Source organism: Anneissia japonica, unplaced genomic scaffold, assembly GCF_011630105.1.
Source record: "Anneissia japonica isolate Jap-2015-1 unplaced genomic scaffold, ASM1163010v1 scaffold2999_len715162_cov194, whole genome shotgun sequence".
Classification (NCBI taxonomy): Eukaryota; Metazoa; Echinodermata; class Crinoidea; order Comatulida; family Comatulidae; genus Anneissia; species Anneissia japonica.
Genome location: NW_022754077.1, coordinates 68,183 through 91,898, shown reverse-complemented (window position 1 = coordinate 91,898; position 23,716 = coordinate 68,183). Strand labels below are relative to the sequence as shown.

Below are 23,716 nucleotides of genomic sequence, written 5' to 3'. Positions count from 1 at the left end.
ATTCATTACAATTGCAAGCTATTTATTTGTCGTTCAGTTGAAGAATTAACTTTATGATTATTAGAAATTTGAAACGCATATTAGTACTTTACACTTCATAAGTTCACTATTTAATTAAAGCCACGTCACTGACAGTTATCTAAACCCATCTCAATCTAAATCATAAGCCCTCCTAGCTAGGGCTGGGCCTCGGCTCTATTTTATGCATGACACCGCCCAAAAACTTTGAGGCCCAACACCGGTACCGGCTGGTAGTGTCGCACACATTTTTGACACGCAAACTTGTTTGTAGGCCTACTAATTCCTAACTAGGCCTAGGCCTATGCCTAGCTCCACGGGCTATATTAGGCCAAGGCGTAAAATAATGTTGTAGGCCTAGGTAGCTACCAATATTATTATACAATACCTCCTTTTTAACTCAACAAGTGGCAGCAGCCTAGCGGCGATTAAATGAATGAATGATTTTTTTCAGTATAACAACACGATAGACGGTGGTAGCGCATTCGTTTAACTATGAGGCGCCGAGTGTGCTTTAGAAAACAAAGTATATGTACTGCAGAAATATATCATTATTATGTCAGTATATCTGTGCGCGTTACAGTACAGTTTTTTTTTTATGTACTTATTTCCTCAAAAACTGTAAATTTTTTGAAAGTAAAAAAAAAAAAAAGAAGCCTCCAGCCACAGCGATAAACATTCGATTGTGTTTGAAGAACTCGTCATGAGCTTTTAGCATTTTGATAGACAGCCAACGCCTCTAGATAGGCCGGTAAGAGCCTAGCTCGGTAAGGGTTCCGAAATAAAAATCTCTGGTACTGTTCATCACGGAGAACGTTTTTTTTTAATGGCTTAGTATAGTATGGCCCAAATTAGACCACAATTATTAGGGATTGGCAATCAGAATAACGTTGGACAAGGATTTTTCAAAATTCAATTCAAATTTACGAATGAAAATATATCATTTGGATAATACAATAGAACAGATATAAAAAAATCGCGCATACAACATATTTAAAATAGTAATCGTAAAATTAGATAAAAACAAAATAAAGAATATTTCAAATTCAGAATTTTCAAATTATTAAATTGCACATAGGCCTATCTTTACAACATAAAAAAAAATACAAACTGCGGTAAATTACAGCTGAATGAGTTGTATTTAATTTTAATTATTCCAGAAGGTTCACATTAATATATATACAATTTTACAAGGACTAGCAAATGGAAAATGTATAAAAAAAGGGCTTAAAAAAGTTTGATAAATTGCACAGGGTTTAGAAGGACATTGATTTTGGTAGGCAAATTAATATTTTGATCCGACGACCTCACCGTTGCGTCGGAAGACAGGAGGTATAGAACGACGGAGAAAATTTTCCCCCTGTGACCACCACGCGACCACTGGTTAATAGGCCTTTTTCACGCTAAGGTAGACATCTTCGATCGATGACAAACAATGCTGAGCAGAGAAGCGTAACCAACAGAAATAACATAGCGTTTCAGCCATATTTTCGGAGGTCATGTTACTCAAAAAATCATATATCCTTAACGGGAGGTTAACTTTCTTACAAACATCGGCAACATGCATTCTAAAATTAAGACTGGAATCAAAGGTAACTCCTAAATCCTTTACACTGTCAACTGCCTGAATTTCAGTATCAAACATAAAATAGGAACATTTTGGATTATTTTTTCCATAGTGAACAACTTTACATTTGTCATTATTAAATGGCAAATTCCATTTTCGAGACCACTCACATAAGGCATTAATATCTTCCTGAAGACGGAATCTATCATCAACCGAGTCTACAACTCTAAAAAGCTTTATATCATCTGCAAACAATCTTACGGAAGAGTCAGATACTAAAGGTAAATCATTGATAAAAATAGTAAACAGAATTGGACCCAAAACAGAACCCTGTGGGATATTTTATTCATACAGTATGTAGATATATCCTTTGCGAACATTTTAAAGAAAAAATTATGTTGATACGACCCTCCGTTAAGGATTTATGATTTGTTAAGTAACATGACCTCCGAAAATATGGTCGAAACGTTATGTTATTTCTATTGGTTACGCTTCGCTGCTCAGCACTGTTCGTCATCGATCGAAGATGTCTACCGCAGCGGGGTGAAAAAGGCCTATTGGCATGATTAAAAAACTTGTACTCTTAAGCACAGTTGACGCCTCATAGTTATCAGCACTGTCACCGTGTTGTGCAACCACACTGCAGCATGGGATGCAGTCACATCGCATTTTCAGAATCAGAAACTCCACGGTGAAGCATCCTCCAGTCATCTAAATCTTTCTTCTTAGCAATTAATCTTACCCATTAATAAGTAAGTACCTATTCCTTGTAGTAAGGTTTTGTGTTGTCTCACACCCCGGTGGTGTTTAATACTAGGCCTGGGCTAGGCCTACTAACTAGCCGATGATGGGAGGTACAGACACAGCTGGAGGCCTCGGACGTAGCCTCCTAATTATCTAGGCCTAGACTAGGCGTGCAGCTGATGCAGAATATATTAGCGTTCCATGGATTGCACTTGATCCAAAATTAACTTGCTAAATAAATATAATGTCATGTTATTGTCATTTCCTATCCATTTTGGTGTGTAAAAAAATTATGCTTTTATCAGGCGATAGCAGCAGTAGACAATCTCTTACCCAGATAACATTCTGGGGAAAAATGTAATTGGTTCATTATACAGTTGAACTTGCCTAACAACAACATGGCATTCAAAAATTGTTTGATGTAGATAAAATTTGACTTCCATATCGTTAATTAATAGATTCCTTTCTTTGCCTACAAACTTTAAACAAAGAGTTTTTTGTTTTTTACTTTTTTTTCAGGCTGACTTATTCCTGACTGCCCTTTGGAAGTGATACCATCATCATGGAAAACATTCCAGGAGTTGCACAAGATGCTGTGTTAGTTCAAAGTTCAGAGATGCCTGCAGATTCTGTCACGGTCAAAGGTTACGATTTTAACCAGGGCATCAACTATCATGCACTCATGCAGTCTTATTTGACCACTGGATTTCAAGCTACTAACTTTGGAAAGGCAGTAGAAGAAATAAACAAAATGCTTGATAAAAGAGCAGAACCAATTAGTGAAGAGGAGGTCAGAAGTGGTACAGAGCTGAACCCGTGTCATAGGACCAAGACCAACTGTACTATATTCCTAGGTTTCACCTCAAATTTGATCTCATCTGGTGTTAGGGAGATCCTCAAGTTTATTGTACAACATAATCTAGTAGATTGTATAGTAACCACTGCTGGTGGGATTGAGGAGGATCTGATTAAATGTCTAGGAAAGACGTATATTGGAGACTTTCATCTAAAGGGTGCCACCCTCCGTGAAAAAGGGATCAACAGAATTGGCAACTTGTTAGTTCCTAATGATAATTACTGCAAGTTTGAGGACTGGATCATCCCAATCTTGAATGACATGTTAAAGGAACAAAATACTGAGGGCACTAAATGGACACCATCAAGAATGATAAAAAGGTTCGGGAAAGAAATTAACAATCCTGAGTCCGTCTGGTACTGGGCCTACAAGAACAATATTCCAGTGTTTTGTCCAGCAATAACAGATGGCTCAATTGGTGATATGGTGTACTTTCATTCATACAAGAATCCAGGCCTAAATATAGACATTGCTGAAGATATAAGATTAATGAACAGCCAAGCTGTCTATGCATCTCACACGGGTATGATACTGTTGGGTGGTGGCGTTATTAAACATCACATCTGCAATGCCAATCTCATGAGGAATGGAGCGGATTTTGCTGTGTTTGTAAACACTGCCCAGGAGTTTGATGGCTCTGACTCGGGCGCTAGGCCTGATGAGGCAGTCTCTTGGGGCAAAATTAGGAAGACGGCTCAACCAGTTAAGGTGTACGGCGAAGCAACACTCATCTTTCCATTACTTGTGGCTGAAACATTTGCAAGGAGAGTGAACCTACCTCACTGTGACCAAGATGAAAGCATAAAAGAATCTGCAACCAGCAAATAATATCAATAACATTTAACTATTAGAAAGAGCATTAATTATGAGTAAAAAAAATTATGAAGAGTCAAAAAATAAAAAACTTAATATCAGTGTTCTCCATAAAAAAACAAATTCTCGTAATCTCAAAAGCTCCGATGAGGGCAGTATAATAGAGGCAGTAGAGCAAAAAAAAAAATATCTATTAATCAACCAAGTGTTTCTAGAGTTCCTCAGGAGGGCAGTATAATAGAGGCAGTAGAGCTAAAAAAGATCTTAACCAATCAACTATTAATCAATCAGCCTCATGAGGGCAGTATAATAGAGGCATTAGAGCTAAAAAAGATTTACGAATCAGCCGAGTGTTTCCAGAGCTCCTCATCGGAACTAAAAAATTAATTCTGGTAATTTTTTGGCGCATTTCATTTAGAATCAATTAAGTTTTACAATTTTGGAATGTACAAATCCACTCTAAATTTTATGATCATCCATTTATTAGTTTTTGCATACTCCTGCTTACTTGCACTTGAAATTAATTCTTTTATCAGAAATTATTTTATGCAAAGAAATTATTTATTTTGATACTTTGTATCTCACATTTTACCCTTGTAAATAGAACATTTTTACATTTGTTTTACACTTGTATTTCTATAATTTAATTATTATTATTACTGTATTATCAAGTGCACTTTTTGGCAATGATTTTGTAGATGCTTTGTAATTTACATTATTTATGAAAATGTTATATTTACTTGACTCTAATTACAGTAATGTTCTCATTGGCATCAGAAATAGCACTCTTAGGCTTGTTGCGCATTGAGTTTCCAAAATTCTTTTTCAAACAAAAAAAAGCTAAGCAAAAATCATGTGGTCCATTTTATTATAGTAATATTATAATGTTCTGCACAATCCAGGCTGAGGCAATATTGACATTATACTTTGTTTATTAAAAAATCATCTCATGATGATTATCTAATAAAGCATAAAATAATGAATCAACAAGGCCATCTCATGAACACATTGAATTAAAACAAAGAAGGCCTGTTTCATCAATGAATTACGTTCATTCAAACACCTATTTGATTTTGTAGAATAAAATACAAAAAACAACAAATGGATTAACATGCAGTGAAGAGAATTAATTAGAAAACTCTTAAAACTGAGCTCTGTATATTGGGTTTATTAAAATTAACCCAAAAATTATTACCTGCACATGATAGCCTAGTTGACGGTGGTTGTGCAGTAGCTGACAGATATAGGCTTAGAATTTAATGAACATTTCCAGTTAAATATCAGCATACATTGTTCAATATTGATTTTTTAAAGAAAATGCACCTGTACAACAAACTATTATGTTTCATTGAAGTTGAATGTTTAAATGACTAAAATAGGCCTACAGCTGTTTACTTATGTACAGCTAAAAACCAAGATCCCTGTTGACTTTTTAATGTGTGAAACTACAGATGGTAGACTTTCATTCCGGTCCAACCCACTCTCCCAACCTTCCAGAAAGTTTGGTCTGCCTTCCGTGAAGTAGACACTGTTCATTTTTTACTCTCCAGATCGAATAGGCGAGGAAGGTGGGGCAAAATCCACTATGGATTTAGGCCGGCAAGGACACTGGCAAATGCAGATTTGGGAGGACACTGATATTTATGAAATAAAAAAAGATTACTGAATATATTACAGTAAAGCTTACCTAAGTCGATCTTATTTTACATGCCAAACTGTTGTGTTTCCATTAATTGGCAATCTGCAAGTCAAATTTTATCCGAGTCGAACAATTTTTCAATGCCATTTTGGATTCGACTTGCGCAAGTTTAACTGTATTGTATAATAGATATACAGTACCTGTATTGCCAAATGGATTTGTCCATGTGATGAAGGTGGATACAGAATCATTATACATAATATGTACTAATGATATTAACTTGAGCTATGGTTTTATGATGCCAAATAATAAAATCAAATAACAGTAATAATGAGTAGTCCCATGGCATTATTGAATTCTTTATTATGCATATCAAAACACAAAAACATTTTCTTTTAGGCAGTGGCTATTGTTACACCAGTATTTAATCAATTAATTATGATGTTACTGTCTTAATTCCATCCATACATAAAATAACATCCAATCAAAATTAAATTTTAAGACTGATGTACACGATGTTTATTATAGTATTAAAGTAACATAACAGCTGCTTTGAAACCAAAAGTTACAAATGTGGTCATATAAATTTGTTGTATGATGTTTTGTTCATTGCTAATAAGACAATTAGATAATATGTTCCAATCAACTGAACTTGCTTTATTTCATATTAAATTTATGTTATGGAAATATTTATACATTGTTTTGTATCATTATTTGGCTTTCAAATCGTAAATGTCTCCATCACGGTAATAAATATAAGTTTCTATGACTGCATAGGAGCAGGGGTTTAGACAGAAAAACGTAATAGGCCATCCAAAATGAAAGCCAGTGGATGTGGCACTGACCCGATGGGCGGGCCACGACCATCTTTGGGAATCCTCACTGAATACTGGAACGAAATCAATGTACTTTCCTGATGTTGACATAATTAATGTCGAAATATTGAATCCCAAAACGATGGCGTATATTTCAATACTTGGAGTATGTATTATACTTTCTTATCTGAGATTAATCAGTGGACCTTTCGAAATCAATGTACAGTCAATCAATAAATGCTGTTTTTATCAAACGTAAATATGATTTAGCTTTAGTTTTATGTAAAATTCATTAGATTTGAAGAATATAAAGTATTTACTAAAGGTAGACCAGGCCCAATTAGGCTAGGCTGAGCTGATTAGACCAAGCTGTCGCGTTAAAAGTGGCCGCCCTAAATAATTGTAGGCCGTCCAATAGACGGCTCGCTGGCTAAGCCTATGCTGCACAGTAGACCAATTCTCTATGCAATTCAGCAGGCTTGTGAGTTGTTCTACTACAACTGCCTCCAATGGCAAACTCTTAAATGTCTGCACAGCAATTTGGCTGGATGCACACTTTTCTATGCAACACTGTTGTGAAGACATTGAATACTTTTAGTTATATAGCAGTGCTATATTCTATGTGTACACAGTATGTTCTAGTATGCGAACACTGTATTTGTTTTAGACAATAGAATGATTTACTGATCACAATTAGTGTAATTGATATGTTTATCATTTCTCTTTATCATTGAGAAGTTCTGACATGTCCATATCAGGCAGCTTGTCATACCCCATCAGATGAGCGTAGTCATTAGCACTGTTAAAACTCTGCGTATCCACCATGAACGATCTCCCATTAGCTTTAAAAGATGTAAACAAATTTGCCACGCTCGGTACTTGGACGTCCTTCTGATGGAATTCATGTTTAAGATCCCGTAACAAGAAACTGATGGTATATGCCGTGTACACATTCGTTTCATAGTTTAAAAACATTTTTGTAACATAGCCTTTTGTGAAGTAATGGAGAAAAAATGGAGTGAAGAACATAACAGAGGCCATCGATCCGGCAACTACGCCTAAAATCCCAAATCCGCCTGTATCATTGCTCAGCAGGAGGGCTGGGAAGAGAGCCAGACTACAGATACTGGTTGATGCTGAGAAGAATTTGACAAATCGCACTCTCTTTGATATTCCACCATGGTAAATTTTAGCTCCTTCTGATACCTCATGATTGGACATGAATGTGCGACATGAACTGGTGCTGATTGGACGGCAGAACTGTTGTTCATTTTGATTCAAAAACGATGATCGACTAAAATATTTACAATGGCTTGTATGCCATATACTGAATTTGGCCATTGGAACAAGATCAGCGAATACATTCTGAAATGACAAAAAAAACAAAAAAAAAACACACATGGTTATTTAAAATTAAATCATGACAGTGCCACCCAAAACTTCTTGAATTTGATGAAGAAGCCTAATTTTTAATAATTAAGGCCTAGCCTATTCTTCTTCGGACAATCCTTGGCTACAGTATTCTAACTAATGAGTAAATTATCAACCAGACAGGGCTGTTTGTAGGCCAGGCCTACTCTGTAGGCCTACGCTACTTGGAGGAAGGTCCTACGCTACAACCGCACCGGCAGGGCAACTTGTTAATGTTACAGTTGGGTTAGCCTAGGCCCTATCTGAGGATAGGAGAGTGAGGCCTAGCCTCTACCGAGCTAACTAACAAGTCATACGAAGTTTGATACTTACTTGTTTCGTAACGCCAACATACTTTATGGCAGAAGGAAGTATTGACCTTCGGATAGATATCCGACAAATATTTATCATCATTGAAACTATTAAATAAAGAAAAATGTGCTCATCAAAGCCAAAACATCCATCCACGAAAATACCAGGTTGCTGATCGTTAGAGAGGGCGCTATATCATTTTTTCAGGTATATCATCGTCCAACAACAGAGTTTGACGGCAAAATATACTGCATCAAAACTTTGCAGCACACATTTTACGGTCCATGCTTACAAAGAGTACAGAAGGATTCTATACTCTTCGATTATATTTATATATTTGGACGTACACTTTTACAGCAACACACTACATATAATATATACATCCATATAAATCAAAAGCTAAAATGACAAATTAACAAGAAAATGAAGAAAATTTGATTTTTTTTCCCCTTCTTTTATCACATAAAAATATACCTGCTTTCCCTAAACGTTTCGGAATAGCACTTTCGGCTTAGGTGTAAGAATAAAATTATTTATTTTTACTGTATACTGTATTTATTGATAACTTGGTAATGGTCCAAAAAGTTTACATTTAATAATAAATGTCTCAATGAACAATTTACTTTCTCAGGTTAGATTTTGGTAGTTAAATCTCATGAAAGGTACGTGTGTCTGTCGATGGCGTGAACCAGTGGAATTGCATTTTGTCTATAGTACGACTGTGTATGTAAAGAAAGCTGGGCACTGCGCCGTACATCAGCCATCTTGGTTCTCTATGAGCGCTTGACAACGCCGTCTGCAAATTTGCGGTGGCAGTCTGAGCGCAGCGCATTGAAACAATCCGTTGCATGCGCTTCGTCACATTTTGTTATCCAGCAAAATTGCGTTAGCTGACGACAATCATTGCTGATGCGTTTTTCCGGCTTAAGTGACCGACAATCAAAGTTTCGTTGTATGCGACGAACATCATCACACACACATTCATAAGGCGAGACTTTTTCTACACCCTGTTGTTCAGCAAACCCGTAAGCAAACCCACCCGCCAATCAAATTTATTTAGGCCTACTTATTTATTTTTGGCCAATTCGCGCACTGCCACAAAATATGGGAAATATCAGAAAAACAAAAGTTTTACTTTACAGTACAGTATATTTATTATGCTCACAGCTGCCTTGAAATTTACAAAAGTAAGATATGTATGTTTTTTTCCTAATTAGGTAAATTTACATCATGTAACTATCCCATTACTACACGGTTTACATACACCAATAAAATGTTATTTTTATTTTCTCCTACATCTGGATGTTTTTGGCAAAACTCTTTGCTAATTAAAAAACAAAAGTTTATTAATATTTTTTTCCGCCCTCCTCCAACGATCTTTAAAAAACAAGGTATAAAAAAAGTCACACCTAAATACAGGGAAACAATAGTAAGACTAAATGAATACATACTGCAATTCTCTGAAGAAGCAATAACTTTAATCAGTACAGTATTAAATATAATCACATGTGTAAACATGTTGTGAATCAACTTATGTTAGCTTGTACAGAAATAAACATTCCCAAGGAACATTTTAATAATAAGTGTCGAATACCACTGTTTCAAAAGTGAGAAATGTAGTTGTACAGTATAACTGTGTTAGTTTCAACAATAACAAAATAGAAGGCAGCACTCAGAAACTTCAAAAATATTACATACTTAAAGCTGGTGCTATAAATATAATCTCCAGGTGTTATTTATAGCACCAGCTTGTACATAACTTCAAGATGTTACATATTTAAAGCTGGTGCTATAAATAACATCTCAGGGTGCCACATATTTATAATCCATTTCAAAAGTGAAATTCCAAATAAATTGTTGTTATGAAACCGATAGATAACATAAGCCACAGAAAACCAAAACATTTTGTAATCACAGATTTGAGTAGGGCACACAACAGAATCAAACCAAACAAGAAGCATGCATATTGTTCAACAACTACATAAAGTTTATGCAAGGAACAATCCTTGACATTTCTAATTACCTTCCATAATCAAGGGCAGATTTGGGGGGGGGGAAACTTTTCACCTTTGGAAAGTAAAAAAAAGAAAGATAAAAAAAAAAATTATCGCCTAAAATGCCTCAGAGGTTCTTTTTGGGCGTATAGAAAACAAAAACAACACTACCCCCCTAGGGTAGTGTTGTTTTGACCAGCCCCCCCCCCCCTTTAGACATCTCCGGATCCACCAGAGATAATTTAACATCTTACTAAAGTAACTGCTCTAATGTATTCCTTGGCTATGTACAGTCCATAAGCAATAGATAAGAAAAGGTTATTTGTTATTGTCTTTCATATTTAAGCTGTAAGTATTATTGCACTGTTTCTACAAGTCATTAGTGTTTAAATAGTGAAGTGGCAAAATATCTGAACATTTGCAAACAACCTATGTTAGAGGTCATAGGTCATATATCAAAGTTCATAGATCATAAATAAACATGAGTATACTTCAACATCACCAAGTGATTTGGCAAAGTAAGGACCATGTATCGAATAGCTATATACAGGGTAGTTTCTTACAATATATGTAACTCCAAATTTAAACAGTTATTTACAAAATTTACATTCTTTTAATTCTAACAACCATCCCTTTCATTACACATGGGTCTCCCTCAAATTTTACTTTAGACTCAAGTGATAATATAAATACATAAGTATACAAACTCCACAAGTATATACAAGTCTAATGATCTGGTGTAAAAAGTAGTACTGTACTATCCAACTATTACAGTACAGTATATATAAAAACCACACATTACGAACACAACAGTGTAATTAATATGATCAATTCACCAACCACTAAATTACAATATGTGCAGAAACCTGTGAAAAAAGACCAACAATTGTTATACATACGAAAATAAATTTGCCTGTACACTCTGAAATAATATTGAAAAGCATTAATGTATTAATGCAATAAATGAACTGACAATCAAAAGCTAAGCTTACAGTGTAGTGTGTTACCCTTGCGAATTGAACAGACTTAATTAGTTACTGGTAGCACTTATGTCAACCTTTAGCCAAGATTGTGCAACTAGAATTGCAAATTGTGTGCTTATGTCTTCTCAAATTGCACGATTTGCAGTTGCTGTCCAGTTGCTAAATATCAGTTGAGCTGCAAAGACAATGTACGCTTAGCTTGACGGTCAGGCAACCGAATTATCTTGTGTTTAAAATTGTTTTATGTGGTCATTAAAGAAAGACAGGCTGTTTTTGGCTGGACACTATTATTTTTGTTATGTCAAGTAGTAGTGGTCTCATGATCAACAATATGCATTTTAGGTTCAACACTATTAATATTATTGTCAACATCATTTTATAAAATATCTGTAAGTGTTACAGTACATCTTGAGATAAAATTTTTTACTGTACATGAGCAACACGACACGTCAACAATTTGAATTAACTCAATTTTGCTGCCGCGGATATATCAATAAAGCCTTACAGACAGATTTAAAATGAACATTGTTAGATTAATAATTCCAAAAAATAACATCAAACTATTTTAAGCTGAAAATTCACAAAACTGCAATATCTACTGAAAGCGATTGGTAATCGTGCATTTAAAATATTGATAATAATATAAAACAGCATAAAGCCTAGCTTGTTGTCCTATCGCAATTGCCTATCTTCTACATCCCATTATTGTGCCATCAGTATCTAATTCACTGCAGTTGTTGACCTGAAACAAGAACATTAAAAATTTTAAAGTATTACATGCTGATGATCTTATTCAGTATTGTAAATGAAAATATCCTAAAACACTTTAGTAATAAACAGCAAAAAATAATAATTTTAAAAAAAGCAATTTGCTGGTACTGTAAATGCTCAGCATTCAAAGCTTAGCTTAGGGGGAAAATCACAAGGTTAGTCCTGTAAACAAATTAGGGTATTTCCAGTTTCTTCCAGGAATCCGGGAGAAGAAGGTTATTACCATAAATAGGAAATGAATAGGATCTGTGATTAGAACAAGGATTACAGAATGACTACCATCACTGAAGCGTGGATGGTATATTGAAACGATGTCAAGGACATCAATGCATAACCGCAAACTAATCACTTGTAAAGATTAGAACACTACAATATATATTCGGGAAATGTTAAACCAAAGCAAGCTAGCTATGGTTAAACAGATTAGAATACAGTTCAGTTATTGTTTTCAAAATTTTTCTTTTTCTGCTTTTTATTTTCTCAAGCTCTTTATTTTCTTGAAATATCAACGCACCAACAAATAACCCACAGGTGATATTTGGCTTTAGGAAAATAAAAAATAAAAAGCCTCCATGCCTCATCACTTTTCCAGCCTAGATAGGATGATAAACTATTAATTTGTTTTATAGGGCCTTACTTCAATACTGTATTTGAATGTCTCAAATTATCCCTGACTACATAATTTAATGAACATAGTATGTGAAAAACACATGCTGTTTATCTATCATTTAATATTCATATGAAAATTAAGGGAAATCTTACCTTTGTCCGAGATTATATTCTTCATACTCGTCCTCGTCTTCCACGTAAAGGTCATCATAATCATTATCTGCATGCAGGTCAAAGCCAATCCCAGAATCCCCACTGGCAATAGCAGATTTACTAAAACAGAGTAAGTATAAAGAAAATTAAATGTTGCCTAAAACAAAATTAATGAGAGGAATGAAGTACATGTATATAAATGTACAGTTAAGTTATTGAACGATAGACCATAAAATACAAGGCAGTATCATTCTTTCTCACCTTTTTCCTATCTGCATTTCTGTACACATTTTAAGCAACTATTTATTAAGTAAAATTATTTTAAATTGGAAAGCTTTCACCTTGATATTTAATTTTAAAATTTAATTTTAAAACTACACTTTACAATTGCTTAAAATACAAAAAATAAAATGTGAACAGTTGTTTAGGACTGAACTTGGTCTGATCTCTACCTGTGCAACCTGTCCGGCATGGGAGACCCTACCGGTAGCTAGGCTACCGCCGGCATAGCTCTACAGATCAGTGAGATTCACAAGCCTTTCCACCTCGTCAAGGTGTCAGTCCAATGGAAAAGTATCTTGTCCCAAAATGTTACTACATTTATTTATTATTATTAATTTATTAAATGAGACCTATTATTTTAATATTACAATTTATTACAATTGACATTAAATCACTAAAATTATTACAGCAGGTACAGTGTTTTTTTTTTAGCTTTATAACATATTTCTATCACATCCAACTTGTTAATTACAAGACAAATACATTTATTATTATCTAAAATTATTTGATCATACAATTTATTACCATTACTGTACCTGTACATTAATTCACTAAAATTACTAACTGCTGGTAAAGTGTTTTGTTTAGCTTTATAAAATACTGTATATCCCTCACATCCAATACATTTATTGTTATCTAAAATTACTTGATCATATGATCACATCAAATCTGCTTCTTGATAATTTTAAATATATCACAGCCTCATAAATAAAATGTAATCAATGACCACCTAAAATCCATTCCATGATCACTTAAATAAACATCTTAAACTACAATCTACCACAAAATCACTTAAAATCTATCACAGGTTCACTTCAAACCTATTTTACGATCATTCAAAATCTAGGTCACCTAATCACTTCATATCTACATGATCACCTAAAATCTATTTCATGATCACATCATCAACAGCAATGAATACCTGGTGGCTCTACAGGTAACAAACAGAATTCGTTTCAGTTTCTTATTGTAGAAGAAGTAGTTGAATGACCAGAGGACGCCCTCTTCACCGAATGGATCCGATTCAAGATCTGTGTTGTAACTGGATATGCAAAATAAAAATAAGTTGTGAAATATCAGGTTAGATATATCATAAATTATATAAAAGAAGAAAAGCTAATAAAAACAATTTAATTTTCCTCCAAAGCCTGGCTTTAAATATTGTGTTTGATTGGTTGGTAAGTTAAATTATCCATTCCCGATGATAAAAAATGCAGTATGGACATTATTTTACCTATATTTATAGTGTTTTTTCAAAGACTGAAGGTGTTTAGTGTTTTTTTTCCTCATAAAAATTTAAGAACAACTGTACAATAAGTAAGAATTACAATACAGGTAATGCCAGGCATACAAAATGAACATTTCTAATTCAGATTTCCTTCACAATTCTTACCTGTAGACCTCGCATTCATTTAATTGGATCTCATCATTGATAGCTGACCAGAGTTTAGACTTGAGCCCTGTGTACATTTCACCAAGAACGGAGTATAAATTGGTATCAACAGCATTCACAGTCCAATTTGAACTGGGCTCGCGGCTGAACTCGTGACTCTTAGCATCACTAAACAAAGGATAAAAATTATTATTTAAAAAGATTTTTCACAAAAAGTTTCAGTGTACTGTCACCAGAGTTACCTTAACACATTCAAGCACTGGTTCTTGTTAAACCTCAAAAGCTAAATAATGTTGTAAAGTACAACAACTTTAAAGTAACAATTTAAAACACACCTAAAATCATAATCTGGATGAAATGATGCATTCAGTGTAGCGATCAAATAGAATATCATTCTGCGACTACAAGTATGACATAGCGGTCCTGAAGCTTCCTCTCCACTGTTACTGTTGCTTAGCTGCAGCATCTGGCCTGGACTGAGTGAGAATCCCGACTGGGGAGGGGAGAGAGCCTGCAGATCATTCGGTGACTGGCCATTCTCACTGCTTATCAACTTGAACAACCGTTTATCGTTGCCAGCCATCTTACAAGAATAGCTTTCCACTCTGCAAGTCAATAAATAGAATGCATTTTAACCAGTACAATGATTTAATGTGTTAATTCCAAAAATATATAATATAAAGTTTTAATCAAAGAAAAGTCAGTTTATCTATTAAAAAAAAAGTATTTTCTACATATTATTATAGACACTAAAATCGATTAAATAAGCCTTTGAAACCCCTAAATTGTCATATTTTTTGGGAGTTTCGTTCGTCCCTGGCCCACTTTACAACAATTTTGAATGACACCTTGTCACGCCCACGTAGGGGACACCAGCACCCACCGTTGGGAAAATCCTGACGCTGCCTCTGGGCCCTGTGCTTAATTAATATTTTAATGTGAGGCCACTTGAATCTTAATACAGTAAAAAAAAAAAATCAGTTAAACAAGGCCTAGGCCCAACAATGCCTGTTTTTAAAAACAGACCAAAAACAAAATTAAAATCATTTAATATTTTACTTACTTTCCTGATATTTTACAATCACCTGTCTCAACAGTCAGTGCTTCACTGATTGCTTCAAGTTTGGAGTTGTCCAAAAGCTTCATTTTTAAACCTTGATAACAGAAACTTAAATAAATTATTCCTCTTTTTTGGTAGGCTTAGTATAGGCTTCTGATTAGTGCAATGGTAAGCCGAATCTTCTGATAATGATACTGCTTGACTGAGAAGACTCGATCGATGGCAAGTCGTCCGATTGGTTGCTGACTAAAATTTTTAAAATTAGGAATCAATCACTTGGAAAATTAAGGTTGGATACAAACAGCTTAGAAAAAAATAATGTTGTGTGTCGAACTACTAAAACAATGCATTAAAGAGTTTCGTGATAAAAAACTTGACGATAAAGAATAATCGCTGTCCTTTTGTTGATGGTGGAGGGACACAACATTGAGCGCCATCGAATCAACACTGCTTAGCTTAGTTTGTTTGGAAACAGGAAATGTCCTTGATTGACCGGGGTTAGCCTGGCCTACGATTTGTATGTAAAGTATACAACGTTTTTTGCCAAAGCTAAATAACTAAAATGACACAACTCTTATGAAAGATACTTCCTCGTATTATCCAAACTTATTTGAACTTACAACAATCCTATCAACAGCAGATACAAACACTTTAATCGCAAGAAAATTTAGAGACCTTACTCCGTTTCAAAAATTCAGCTGATTCTTACCTTGGTTTTAGATGTACATAAACCACCCAAATAACATTTTTTAAACAAACCAATATAATTGTAAGTTTTATATTTATCCAATAAATATACTGAATTTTTAAAAATATTAAAAACTCTTTATTTAATTGTAATTACCAAATAATATAATATTAGTATAATATTAAATTTTTTGTATTATTATTATTTCTTCTAATGCGCTGGATTTCTAAAAATTGTGGGAAGCAGTATATCATTCTGTATCTAAGGTAGAAGCTAATTATATCGCCCTCTACAGAACGCTCTATTTTTATACCTTTGATACCTTTGGTAATGCGCCTTTGATAATGTTTTTTGAATTGGCGCGTTATAAATTTCTGCATATTATTATTATTACCTGTCAATGCAGTAAAAGATACTGTAACAGTACATTGTTGAATTGCCTTGGTACAAGATCTTTAATAACAGTGCAAAAATCTTCCTCAATGTTTTAAAAATTATCACAAGCTAAGAACCACCCGGGAGCGGCCCACCCTAATTAAAAAATTCTTGGGATGCAGTCTAAAAATTAGTGATGGGATTTTGTGTCTTAATGGATAAGCTTGTTGTTTAGTTTTCGTTGTAATATTTAATTTTGTTTTTCATTAAGTTTGTTAATGTGTTATGTTTTGATTTGCTTGGCTTTGTTTTTCTTTGGACACACCGTTACGTACGAGTGCCACTGTTGTAAAAGTGTCGTTTCCAAATAAAGAATATAATATATAAGAATAAAAAATGAAAAATTCTATTCCATATTTTAATTGCTTAATTTTTATATTTAAGTAAGATATTAACTGGCAATTAAAAATCTGTAATCTGTATGAGAAAAAAATGTCCCTGATAATTAACGGAAAGTTGGCATGGAGTAGGATGTCATGCTGGTGTCGCGTCTTGTTGACACTCCAGCATGCACCCAAAAACGCCCTTTATTATTTTTTGCTAGTAATTTAAGTTTTTTGTAGTAGCAGAGTACTCGTCTGAAAAACCAGTGAAAACTAATTTTGTTTAATATGCATTGGTTGGAAGTATATAAGAATCCCTTCAAATGAACTAATCAAAATTTTAATTGAATTGTGGTGTTTTTTTCAGACAAAAATATTTATTCAGACGGCAGTTAAACGTTTTGCTAAGTAGGCCTATACTAATTCTTTATCATCAATTCAACACAAATTACGATTAGCGGTACAATAACGGCGGGAATATGAGCTTTATACCCGGGCATCGGTTGGAAATTACTAGTAGGTAGACCTGACCCAATGAAAATGTAGAAAACCTCAAAATACAATTAAAAATAAATTCCTCGTTTAAAAAAATAATTAACAAACCATACTATCGGTTTTTAATGTTATATAATGGACCTATTAATTAATAGGTCCATGGTTATATCATCCTTTACCAACCATTGTCTCTAGCATATCCATTAAAAATGTATATAAATAAAAACCTAACCATCACCTGTATGTAGGATTCCACATATAGCACTCCTTTTGTTTCAAAATTGTGTGTAAGCAACTATATATTTTTTATTAGAATTTTGTCAACGTTTCATAAACGCGTGATGGCATTTATTATAACAGGTGCCATTCGAGTCTACCATATACGACACAATTGTGATTTTGAATTATCTTGAATCACATAAATATACTCCCGTAGTGGAGTCTGTAAAACACCAAAAAAAAAAAAAAAAAAAAAACAAAAAAAAAAAAACAAAAAAAAAAACTCCAATATTGAAGGCCTACAGCCGATCCGAGGTACAGTTACTATTAAAAAAGAATGTATAGTAGGGTTCATCTCTTTGGATTTTGAAAAATCCATGTAGTATATAGGATTGTTGACTCGGAAAAACTGAAAGAACGAGTGTTAATTTCAAATGAAAGGAAATAAGAAACTAATTTATAGATTTTCATAGTAAAACGTCGGTAAATCATTAAAAAGGGAGGATTCTGTGACTTAGTGGAAGTTGATCTTGTGATTTTTTTCAGTACTATTTAGTTCTGATTGGTTATGGCAGGGACAGTGAATTAGTAATTTCCCTGTTCCCTGATTATGGAGATGACAAACCATCATTGCGCACGCCCTCTATTAATTTTGCAGGCCTGATTGATTGTGCCATTGTAGGTGCGTAAACAAAATCTAGTGGAAATGAAAACTGGAAAATCCAGATCGTTATGTATGCTTTGTAAACCTATTTATAGTTGATTGAGTAAATGCAATGTAGGATGCAGTGTATTCTAGAATGTACTTTCAACTGAATGCTTATTGTTCAATTTATTATATTATTAGTGGTGGTAACGAACATTGATTTAAGTAACACTAAGAGCCTACAACAAGATATTGAATTGTGGATGCTTTCGGTGAACTCGTGATCCAGGGCCTAGCCTAGGTAGGGTAGCGTAGGTAGGTGTTCCGGCTAGTGCATGAATCAGAGTGAGAACATTAATTCAACCCATCAAAGGTCCATGTGCTCTACTTGGTGTAAGTGAGGCCCACTGTCCAGCAGATTGAGGTTCTAACCCTAGGCACAGTGGCATATCTAGGGCCTAGGGGGTGCGCGGGGCGCACATGCCCCTCCAAAAATTACTCGCTGTGAGTAACTCGCATCCCCCAGTTGTCCCCCGCAAAAGTCACGGTCGTTCCTCCAAAAATCAAGGTCAATTAGTTAAAACCACCTAAAATCACCTTATTTTGCAAATTAGCTCCCCTCAACTGATCATCGAGCAGAGGGGCTATAATATAGTATTATAATATAATATCGCTTTGTCTGACTTTGCAATAAAAGTATTGTATTTGTAAATTTCTGATTGTAATGGGTTATGGTCAAACAATTAATAAACTTCCTGAAAATGAAATAGGCCTATGGTATAGTATGCTAAAAAGAATAATGCTTATGGATTCATTTATGAAGTGCATGTGTCTCAGTGATTGATTGTCATTGATGAACATTTATAGACAAGGCTTAGAGATTGATTATGTTTAGCACATCAACTTTTCAGAATTCTAACCTGTGTATATTTCTGGTTTTGGTCTTTTTGATGAGGAAGTCTAAGTGAGACCTGAGTAATGATATATACATGGCATTTTTTATTTATATTTTCAGCTTCCTGGTTGTGATGGGACTGCCACTACAATCCGAGGAAGTTTACAGTGTTCTTGGGTCTGCAACAGGTTGTCTCAAGCTCAAACATGAAACCAAAGGATGGATCCGAATAGCTAATGTTGTTTTGCAATTTTTAGATGTATCGAAAGGATTTGTTTTAAGAGCATCTCAAGCCAAAAATGTTAGTTTTCTTTTCAAGGAGTATAAGACTTCTATTATTAGCAATGATATTTTTACTTCCAAATCAAGGTTATTACTATTTATCATTAGCATCTTTGTCACCAACCTCATCTTCACAAAATGTAATCATGAAAAGTATCGGCGCATCCTACTTTCATAGACATTTAAAATCAACCATATGTTCTATTTCATTGTTATATAGATTTTAAAACATTGGTTTCTTGAATTAACCTTTTTAGCTTTGACAAGAACTTTTTTATATCTGCCTACCAATAATGATGATTTCAAATTTTAAAAAAAATTATTTTTGGCTAATTAGCACATTCACTTCTGTGGAAAAATGGAAATTTAAGAAAAAAATTTTTTTTCTAAATTTTCAGTACGCCAGCTGCTGCCTTGAAATCTCCAAACCACATCTGATGTTCTTTAAAAAAAATATTTTTGTGAAAGATATAAATAAAAACTCGCCTTATCAAGTTTTTTCTCGTGCTTAAATTAATTGCTGTTTTTTGATTAAAGCTTAGTTGGTAGAGTATCAGAATGGTAATCGGAAGGTCTTGGGTTTCGAATCATACGTTTTTCTCAAATATTCATTATCATCTTTAATTAAACACCAGTGGTGGTATATCTCCATACCAAAGTTACTTTCGCATGATTTACTATTATTCGTTGTTTTCCTAATGAGAAAACCCAAGGGTGTATACCACTTGGCCTCATAGCTCAGTTGGTAGAGTATCTGAACAGTAATCGGAAGGTCTTGGGTTCGAATCCCGATGGGGACATACGTTTTCTCAAATATTTATTACTATCTTTATTCAACACCAGTGGAGGTTGGAGGTATATCTCCATGCCAAATTTACTTTCATGTGAATTACAGTACTGTTATTCATTGCATGTCCTACTGGGAGAATCCAAGATTTTATACCACTTAGCTTCATAGCTCGGTTGGTAGATTATCGAAAGTTACTTTCATATGATTAAAGAGGAAAGGGAATTTACATAACAAAAAATAAAAGAACACCTCCTCCAGAAAGTGGTGAAGGCTGTACAATGTGTATGATTGATTTTGTATCCAATGATTAGGGGAAAAAAAGCACCTTGAACACTACTTCTGAATATAAATAAATATATTTGTAGTTTTTTTTTTGCGGGCTGACTTGCATCTAGCGTAAGCATCTTGAGGCGTCACTCCACATTTATGTTACAGCAATATGTATGAGTAAATTGAAGATTGAAAATTGGATAGGGGGCCTAGATTTATAAAGAAAAAAAATATTTGAATTCCATTTCTGGCCATCTAGAGGTTCCATAGACATAATATTTCTGTCTCAGCCCCTCTGGAACTTCCGTTTGTAAAATACCCTCCGTTCTGGATCCGCCATTGAATTGAATTCAAATCTTGTATTACAGGTGGTATTACACTCATCAGTGGCCAGCTTACAGTTCAAAGAAATAGATAACACAATTCATGAATTCATTTTACCGGATAAAAAACATTATCGAATGGAGTATGATGACGTCACGGATGCATCCAACTTCTGTACCTTGGTTGGAAATGCCACTCACGAACAAAGGAAAGCAGGTAAAGTGAAACAATTTTATGTCTTGCATAAGACCCATGGGCTGTCAGTAGTATTAATTTAATAATAACGATGATAATAATGGTAATTATTATAACAATCGTAAAATTCAACTTGATTATACAGTTTGTTTACCCTCCAATTTCAGACTAATTTCGGGATGTCTTAGGGATCAGCCACCTAAATTTGTCAAAATTATTAAATAAAATGGAAAAAAAGAAAATTACACTGTATTTAAATTTGAAGTCTGAGAGTGCCATTTCCACCTATGTAGAGGTGCCATAATCATAAATTTCCTGACCTCCCCAACCATAGTGGGGCTGAGGTGGTATAGATCTCCCTATATGAAAGTCTTTCCCTGGGCCCCCTCTATTCCAAATTCCTGGATCCACCACTGGTTTGGTCTTCACGTAGAGGGTTAACTTAGTCTTGATAGTTTGAAGATAGATGGTTGTTTGGTTCTTGAAAAAGGTGGTCTCAAATTGGAGCATGCACTGTATAGAGTACTACAGTGTTATGTCACGATACCATGTGATACTACTCCGTTGCTATCGTTGCAAAAAGTGTTCAACCGGACGCCATTTTCTTCAATGACCATTGATCCCAATTTCTAACGTAATTATTAAGATGTTCTATACTTTCTTTTTGTAAATTTTAAATGATGATTAAATGCGTGTTTGGTAACTAATATAATGCAAGCTTTTGTGTTTTCAGTACATTTTTAAGGGGAAAATATTAGATTTTAAAATGCCTATTCCAGAAAACATATGAAGTCATTCAGGCGTAATGGACGGTGACGTCTGTTGACAACAAAGAGCGCCACCTGGCGTCGTGACGTCACGACTGTGTACTCTATAGGGTTAGTTTTATGTGACAAGATTGAAGATTGTTGGTATTTTGGAAGACTGGTCTTGAAATAGAGGGGTCTCAAATTGGAGGGTGAACCAAAATTCAAAAGTGTTAGAACAAAAAAAAGATATATTTCTCATAATGATATTTAAGTTTCTGTTGCATTATTTTAGATTTTTGCCTAGTGAATGTTTTTGAAAAAGGATGGCCCAAAAAAAAAAGATGGGGAAGTTGTTGGAAAACATGTTTAGGTGTCATATGGCCCACCACATATTGTATGTACAAAGTAATGCAAATTATATCAACAATGGCCATCTGCTAGATTTATAGCAATCGACACGGGTATTGAGATAGCTCATTGTTATGTAAATATCTATGCATGTAATTGGGGAAAGTCCAAAATTGGTCGTTGGGAATTTCCAATGTATATGGAAATAACACCTTGATTATACTGTAATACAAAATAAGGAGCCATACAGAGTTTGCCGTGTTCAGTGTTATCACTGAATGCTAGACAACCAGTGTAGTTTTAACTCAAGTGTTCACAAATATAATACTTGGAAAATTTTGTTTTTTTGCACTTTTCGAAGATAAAAATGTAGTCTAAAGGTTTGTATTCTTGTCTGTTTTTTGACTAACCATTCAAACCTGTTTAGTGTAATATCCAAAATAATAACATTGATGCTATGGTCTGTGTATTGTAATTTATTGTAATGGTTTGGTATCTACTGTATGCTATGCTGGAAATTATACCACATAGGTAGGTCTAAATATCAACTTGAAATATCTTGGCATTGTATAGGCTGTATATAGCAGGCCAAAATATTTGATGAGCTGTTTTATAATTGTTATAAAAGTGATAATAATAATATAAATACTATAAATTTAAATTGGTAAATAGTTTTCAAATATTGGTTTATTGAAGAAAGTCTATTAAAACACTACAATTTTAATATTTTTCAGCTGTTGGTAAGACTGGCGATATGGCAAGGAACCAGCAGCAATTAGGGACTCAGTCTCAAGAGAAAGGCGAACTAATAGGTCAGTTGATATTAATGTTGTTTTTGAACATAAAGAAAATGATTATTGATAGAAATATATTGTCTTACCAACTGAGCTCTTGGCAGAACTTGAAAAGCGTCCTAGTCAAAGAGCCTTTTTTGATGAAGGAATTCAATTCAATATTCAACATAACTTTAGGTCATTGGCCCATTTTATACATACAAAATGTCATAAAATAATAGTGAAAAAGTTGGAATATTAACCAGTTAATTCTAAAAGTTTATCTCTGTTCTCTTAAATGCATGATGTAGATAGATACATATTTTTTTTTATTACTAACTGGACTGTGTGATCTCATTAAGGAAATATTAATAAATTTATATTGTGTACAGGAAACGAATGCAATACATTGGGAATTACCAGTATGCAAACATTGCAATATCAATATAGAATAAATCTATTGTTTAAATCTTAAAATCAGAGAAAACAAAATTTTTACCACCTATGAATCATTGGAAAATAACTTTATTATCTTTATAACATGATGTAGATACATATTTTTTTTATTACTAACTGGACTGTGTGAGCTCATTAAGGAATATTAATAAATTTATATTGTGTACGGGAAATGAATGCAATACATTGGGAATTACCAGTATGCAAACATTGCAATATCAATATAGAATAAATCTATTGTTTAAATCTTAAAATCAAAGAAAACAAAATTTTTACCACCTATGAATCATTGGAAAATAACTTTATTATCATGATGTAGACACAGTAGATACATATTTTTTTTTTTTTATTACTAACTGGACTGTGTGAGCTCGTTAAGGAAATATTGATAAATTTATATCGTGTAGGG

The 23,716-nt window shown here is 34.0% G+C and overlaps 4 protein-coding genes and 1 long non-coding RNA gene across 9 annotated transcripts in view; 3 read left to right on the top strand and 2 right to left on the bottom strand.

Moving 5' to 3' along the window:
- LOC117123052 overlaps window positions 1-13,862 on the top strand; it is an 18,928-nt gene extending 5,066 nt beyond the window's left edge. The window contains exons 2-3 of the long non-coding RNA XR_004447796.1: window positions 2,823-2,828; window positions 13,259-13,862. This is a non-coding gene — a long non-coding RNA (uncharacterized LOC117123052). The remainder of the gene's footprint in view (window positions 1-2,822; window positions 2,829-13,258) is intronic.
- Window positions 2,194-6,330, top strand: LOC117123049 (deoxyhypusine synthase-like). The gene is made up of 2 exons (XM_033268870.1): window positions 2,194-2,337; window positions 2,849-6,330. Exon 2 carries the CDS (start codon window positions 2,892-2,894, stop codon window positions 4,011-4,013), a length of 1,122 nt encoding a protein of 373 aa, XP_033124761.1. The 5' UTR covers window positions 2,194-2,337; window positions 2,849-2,891; the 3' UTR covers window positions 4,014-6,330.
- On the bottom strand, window positions 6,045-8,345 carry LOC117123051 (transmembrane protein 70 homolog, mitochondrial-like). Its single transcript, XM_033268872.1, has 2 exons — window positions 8,196-8,345; window positions 6,045-7,817 (listed from the first exon to the last, which is right to left on the bottom strand). The coding sequence occupies exons 1-2, from the start codon at window positions 8,274-8,276 to the stop codon at window positions 7,167-7,169; spliced, it is 732 nt and encodes a 243-aa protein (XP_033124763.1). The 5' UTR covers window positions 8,277-8,345; the 3' UTR covers window positions 6,045-7,166.
- Window positions 9,626-16,138, bottom strand: LOC117123050 (repressor of RNA polymerase III transcription MAF1 homolog). Its single transcript, XM_033268871.1, has 6 exons — window positions 15,423-16,138; window positions 14,695-14,964; window positions 14,360-14,527; window positions 13,889-14,008; window positions 12,685-12,804; window positions 9,626-11,893 (listed from the first exon to the last, which is right to left on the bottom strand). The coding sequence occupies exons 1-6, from the start codon at window positions 15,503-15,505 to the stop codon at window positions 11,872-11,874; spliced, it is 783 nt and encodes a 260-aa protein (XP_033124762.1). The 5' UTR covers window positions 15,506-16,138; the 3' UTR covers window positions 9,626-11,871.
- A 2,099-nt stretch (window positions 16,139-18,237) lies between these two features.
- Window positions 18,238-23,716, top strand: part of LOC117123039 (ranBP-type and C3HC4-type zinc finger-containing protein 1-like) — a 17,838-nt gene continuing 12,359 nt past the window's right edge. The window contains exons 1-4 of one of the 5 annotated variants that reach the window (XM_033268855.1): window positions 18,238-18,313; window positions 19,241-19,421; window positions 20,831-21,002; window positions 22,813-22,890. In XM_033268855.1, the coding sequence (XP_033124746.1) occupies window positions 19,254-19,421; window positions 20,831-21,002; window positions 22,813-22,890 (418 nt within the window). In that variant the 5' untranslated portion in view covers window positions 18,238-18,313; window positions 19,241-19,253. Of the gene's footprint in view, window positions 18,541-19,237; window positions 19,422-20,830; window positions 21,003-22,300; window positions 22,459-22,812; window positions 22,891-23,716 lie in introns of those variants that run through there. The other 4 variants (XM_033268854.1, XM_033268856.1, XM_033268853.1 and 1 more) reach the window with 4 other exon arrangements.